This window comes from Jatropha curcas, chromosome 3 (genome assembly GCF_041381405.1).
Source record: "Jatropha curcas cultivar XTBG-Jc1 chromosome 3, XTBG_Jcur_1.0, whole genome shotgun sequence".
NCBI classification, from domain to species: domain Eukaryota; kingdom Viridiplantae; phylum Streptophyta; class Magnoliopsida; order Malpighiales; family Euphorbiaceae; genus Jatropha; species Jatropha curcas.
In genome coordinates, this window is record NC_143153.1 from 13,391,212 (window position 1) to 13,397,211 (window position 6,000).

The 6,000-nt window shown below is 34.2% G+C and overlaps 1 protein-coding gene across 1 annotated transcript; it reads right to left on the minus strand.

Moving 5' to 3' along the window:
• Nucleotides 1-1,405: 1,405 nt before the first annotated feature.
• On the minus strand, nt 1,406-4,616 carry LOC105640009 (patellin-3). Its single transcript, XM_012224216.4, has 4 exons — nt 3,188-4,616; nt 2,935-3,059; nt 2,713-2,848; nt 1,406-2,037 (listed from the first exon to the last, which is right to left on the minus strand). The coding sequence occupies exons 1-4, from the start codon at nt 4,481-4,483 to the stop codon at nt 1,783-1,785; spliced, it is 1,812 nt and encodes a 603-aa protein (XP_012079606.1). The 5' UTR covers nt 4,484-4,616; the 3' UTR covers nt 1,406-1,782.
• Nucleotides 4,617-6,000: the final 1,384 nt, after the last annotated feature.

A 6,000-nucleotide genomic window follows, 5' to 3' on the forward strand; every position in this document is an offset into this window, starting at 1 on the left:
CTAATAGTTGTTATAATAATTCATGGATACTATTTGTTAATTGCACTCTTTAAAATATAATTATGGCATAATGAAACTTATGAGAGAGAAATAAGTCAGGAAAAGGAATTAAAATTAGGGATAAGCATTGGTTTCAATTTGATTTGAGCAAATGCTCACCCCTTAATAGCATAGTTTGGAAGTCCATTCTCTTACTTGATAACTAACGTTGATTAATTAGTAATTACATTTGATAATTTGATAAATAAAAATAATTTAAGAATCAAAAGTATATTGCATAAGGCATAGATATTCACATCTTATTTTTCTTTAAAGTTTTGAATATTATTAAACATTTAGTTTTAAATTACTAAATTTTAATATTGACCACACTATCTCATCCATTCAATTAAGACTAAATTCTATTCGCAAGAGTAATTATATGTATTTATTCATATATGAGGATCAAAATCTCAATCTTACTAAGTAGGTGATGCCTTGGATGATGACTTATCCATTACTTTTGGAAGAAAAAGCATCTCCTATGTTCATGCCTAAAAAGGTGCAAAAGAGGAGTCTAAAAAATGGAAATTAGCGCATAAAGCATGTTTGTTTGGGTGAAGCAATGATTTGATTGACAATTAGCAGTTTAGCACATGAAAGTGCATTACATGGGTCCATAATTAGTATATATTATTATTTATTTCTTGGAAGCCGGAAGTTGTGTTCATATGTTGATCTTTTTCACACCTACCATTAGAGTATTACAAGCACTAGGCAACCACCAGAAATTTTGGCTATAAGTTTATTATCAAGCTTTTCTTTTTCTTTAGTCAAATTGCATATTGGGATTTTGCGAATAAAAAAAAAAAAAACACATCACTTAATGCATTGTCATGTTTGAATCGGTCAATCATCAAAATCAAAAATATTTTATTTTCTTAAAATGTAAATCAAATAGGATGGACTGATTTGATTCGATTCAATTTTATTTCATTTTTAGGCTATTTTAATTTATAAATTGTATTTTTAAGTTTGTCACTTATATATATTGAAATTAAATTAGACCATTAAATATTTGAAATTTTCTCCACTAACTGAAAAGGTTAGTTGGTTTCATTTTCTTATTAATGTAGCAAAAATTAATAAAACTATAAGAAATGTTTGAATAAATTTTTTATTTAATGGATAATGTACTAAATTCATGTTAAAACGGAATTAAACCTCCTGTGTAAAAAAAAATTAATTTTAAAACGTCTTATTTTGAATTTCCATTAATTTTTATGGTTAATTAAAATATATTTTGTTGCTATCTTTTTTTTTCCCTACCATCTAAATTACCATTTTATTTCTTAAAGTTATTAAATCATGGTCATATGGATTTTCTTTTTCCTCAAACTAATATTAAAAAAAAAAAAGACCAGAGTAAATAAATAAATAATATTTTCATTAATTTACTAAAAAACATATTATATATCCAAAATAAATACCTAATTACAGGAAAAGAGAAAGGAAGCCACAAAGTTCTTATGGGAGTTGCAAAGAATCACCTTACCTTCCCCTACCCACCCACACATTCTGTTGCCCCCTAAATGAACGACATTCAACCCCACAAAAAAGCCAAACACCAAATTCATTATGACAAAACGACATCCTTAAATATTAACCTCAAAGTTATACAAATAAATATATAATAACAAATATCCTCAACATCAACACCACTTGCTCTTTCTGTAGCCTTCCAGCAACCATTAACCAAATTTGATTTTCTTCTTTATATTCACCTCAAAAAATTACGCTCATCTAATCAGAAGATAGCTTTGTCTTCAAACGATAGAGCAGCTTCTTCTTCTTAGAAGTTGGATTGTCAATGGTGAGCACAACTTTACCCGGTTCGCCGATTTTAAAGCTGTTGCATACTACTGGTTCTTCATTTGCAGCAACCTTTCTTGCTTTTTGAATTATAACTGTGTAGCTTTCTTCACCACTTGGTACAAATTCTGCCTCATAACTCACATCCCACCCTACTACTCGAACTTCCCACGTTAGAAGACATGTCTGCACGTCAAGTAATTATTGTTATCTTATTAGATTAGGTATATTGATAGGACGATATAGTAATATAGATACTTCGCACCAATTTCTATAAAAAGAAAAATGGGAAATGATTTTCTTTAAAGAAAAAAGGCAAGTTGGTTCCTAATTAGTTTACTAATTTTGTCACATTATATACTCATTTCTTGTTAATACACAAATATTTACTTTCCCGAGTTATTTGTTCTTAATACATGGAATAGCTTTCAAAAAAAAAAAAAAAAAAAAAAAAAAATAGGATAGTAAGCAAACTCAATCTCTATAGTTCAGAGAATACAAATTCGATATCTAAAAAACGTTTTTTGTTGGAAGGCGAAAAATCTTTACGGCCATAGGAGATTAAATTTCTCCTGGTTATACCATAAAAAATTTTAATTGCAACTAAATATTTGTACAATTTCTACCTGAGCTGTGAAGACATACGGGCCGGGTCTGGGTTGGAATCCAGACTACTCATAATGTGTAGCACCCGTACTTGAGTTCCTTATTCTATATTCATTTAACAATCAAAACATCCAAAATCTTTTCAACTAAAAGGGAATCCAAGGAAACCACATGTTTTCTAAGAATTTCTTGCCTTGGATTCTTCACTCTGTACGCTTGCAAATTAAAAAAAAGACAAAAGAAATTAAATCCTACCTCAGAAACTGGGAATTCAACTGTATGTTTGCCTGCTGGCTTCAAAATGATCTCGGTAACCGCATCAGCTGTGCCAAACTCCCCATCTTTACTTAATCCTCCGTATTTAACTGGTATTTGCTCTGCAGCAATGTACCTGTAAACAATGGTAAAAAAAGGTATTTTAATTTTTCAATCACTATCTGTGCAAAAGAGAAAGGTCACAGTTTTTAGTATCAATACCTGAAAAGGGTTTCTGCAGATTTAGAAGGACCGGCAAAGACAAATTTGCTTCTTGTCCTCTGGGTCAAAAATGGACTAATCATTCTATTGACTGCTAGATACCACCAAGGCACATTTATGAACACCTACAAGCACCCATATAATAACTAGTCAATAACCCAATAATCACAAGCAACAAGATAGAAGCTTTATGGAACACTGAGGATTTATACAAATTAAGAAGAGATATAATATAATGAAACCTAAAAATTACCTGTTTTGCTACAAATTCAGGATAGTTGTCTTGGAGCAATTGAAGTGCCTGATTGGTAGCTTGTCTAAGCTCTCTCTTAGTAGGTCCAGGAGAATTCTTCAAGTCATTAACTTGAACAATTGTGGAAATCCCGCCAGGGTTGAAATCCAATTTCCTAATACTCCTTTCCAGAAATTGAATTCTCCACCTCAAGAATCTGTTTCTTTTTTCCTCATCAACAAAAGTCTTTTGGTAAAGCTCCTTGTCTTGAAACTCTCCATACACATTGTAACAAACTGGGTGTCCTTCCTTGTCAAGACCATGCATGAAGACCACTTTCTCTAATTCATTACCCAAGTCTTGTTCAAGTAATTCCTCAATGCCGAACTCCTTTCTCCATCTAATTGTGTTCTTAAGCATTGTAAATGCATCTTTCACCTTGAAATCTCTCGCCCGCAAAAATTTCAAAAGAATCACATCGCTTCTTTCATCTGCCAGAAGCGGAATGCCCCAGATGGAAATCTCTTCTGGTGGTACAGCAGATATAACGTTTTTATTGGCTTCCTCGTCCACGGATGTAGCAGACTTTGCTTCTGGCTCTTTCTCTGCAGGCAAAGTCTGCTCCTGTGGAGCCGTAGAAGAAGACACTGCCACTATAGTCTCTTCTATGGCTTCCACAGTCTTTGCACCGTCATCGTCAACCTTTTCTTCTTCTGCAACGTCACTGTCCACCATTTCAATCTTTTCTTCATTTACTACTTCATCTTTCGTTTTTTCTGCTACAACAACTTGAGGTTCTGGCTTCACTTGTTCTTCTTGTCCCGCAGTTTCCTCTTGGGCTGGTTTTTCCTCCTCTACCGCCGGCATAGCTTTATTTTCCTTTTCTTCTTTGGTCGATGCTGCTGCTGGGAGTGGTGATGGTTGTTTTTCAGCACTAAATTCGTGTTTATTAAGAGCTTCATGAACTAATTGCCTGAACTCTTCAAGAGCTTTCTTTTCAGACTCCAAAAGATCAGCAATTTTATTACTCTCTTCTTTAAAAGAAACTGACTCCGGAATTTTCTCATCATTATCACCACTGGCTTTGGACACATTAGTTTCTACAGCCTCCTCAACTTGTTTAGGCTTTAATGGTTCCTCCTCAGTCTCCGGCACTGGTGGTGCCTCTTTCTCAACAACCACCGGCATTGAGGGCGGTGCTGGTGCTGGCGCTGGTGTCATTTTCTCAGCTTGAGGAGCATCGGCTACCACCACCACTTCTTCTTCTACTCGCGCCACCTGTTCTTGGCCTGCTGCCTTTTGAACCTCCTCCGCCATTCTTGTTTGGTGAAGAATATGAGAGAGAGAGAGAGAGAGAGAGAGAGAGAGGAGTTGGGCTGGTGATGGCTGAGATGGCGTTGAGAGGGAAGTTATATAAAGAGTGGGAGGTAAGAGTGGTTAGGCTTAAGGTGGGGCGTGGGGTTTGTATTGTATAAAATTCAAAGATGAAGGAGCAAGCTGTCAAGCTCGAACAAGCCAGGTTGGACTAATGATCTTCCTATCACTCTGGGTGTGGAACCCATAACAGTCCATTTTACAATCTGTCCATATTTTTCCGTTAAAGTAGGGACGACGACCGTCCTGTATTGGTTCGAATCAAGTCGACTGACTCCAATTTTTTAAAAAAATGTGACATTTGAATTGGTTTTAGGCAATTTCTAAAGCAATTTTGGAATCATTGATTTGGATTTCACAATTTTTCCTTTACGATTTCAAACTAAAATTGTTCATTTTTATTCTGAAAATGTCGAAATCCAAATTGAGCTAAGTGCAGTGCGGAAAACATTGATTTCGACTAGATCGATTTGGGTTTAGACAGGAACGAATCTTTCCTACTTTAAAGAGAGAATTGTAATCGTAACGGACGTTAGAATAGAAATCATCGGCGTATGTGCCGGCATTTTTCATTTGTGTGCGGTCTTTAAGGAGGTGTGGTGGACCTACGACTCTGCAAAGTGGGACAAAGTAACCGCAAAAGTTAAAGCAAAAAATGAAAAAAAGACCGTTGATGTGTTGGAGTTAGCCAATTTAGACACCTTGGATCCTAATAGAGAGAGAATATCTGAACCGTTGAGAATATGTCTGATGTGTGGGACCAATGCATCCAGTGCAACCCACCTATCAATGTAATGAGTTGGACTCCAAGTGTAGCCATGGCGACTTATCAGCTTTGCTGCTAACTATCTCTTGAATTGGAAGAATTGAATTGAATGAATCCGGCCGGTTTACTGAGTCAATTCATTTTGATGTAATAAATTGAAAAATATTAAGTTGGGATTGAAATCAATCTTAAAATTTCGGATTTGGGTTCAATTGGTTCTTGGCTAATTTTAAGCCTGACATAAAATCATTGATTTTAATCCGATTCAATCTTTTTCTACTTTCTTTTTCAATGTAAAATTTTTTTAAACTTGACCAAAATTTGAAGCCATATATCTTAGTTCTAGTTTGATCACAACTGAAATTATTAGGTCAATTTCGATCCAAACCAAATCAAGAGCCACTTGAATCTTTTAGGCACGCTTCAGAAAGGCTCATATATAGAATTTCAATTCTATTTAGTTCTCTGAAAATGAATCAAATTAGATTCATGTGTAAGACTATAATTATTTTCCAATACCATGTAAATCAGTAATGAACTAGTTTTTTAGGCCCACGCGATGTTGTAGGTGATTTTTTTTTACAGTGAATTGATTTATATCATAAATAATTCTACATAATTGCATTAAATTTAGAACAATTTATGTAGTATGTATTTATATTAAGCTTATGACATTTTACAAAGCATTTATGTA

Coding starts and splice junctions, on each gene's coding strand:
- LOC105640009 (XM_012224216.4), bottom strand. CDS start 4,483: ATGGCGGAGGAGGTTCAAAAGGCAGCAGGCCAAGAACAGGTGGCGCGA. Junction 3,060..3,187: donor CTGAATTTGTAGCAAAACAG/GTAATTTTTAGG, acceptor GGGTGCTTGTAG/GTGTTCATAAATGTGCCTTG. Junction 2,849..2,934: donor TCTGCAGAAACCCTTTTCAG/GTATTGATACTA, acceptor CATTGTTTACAG/GTACATTGCTGCAGAGCAAA.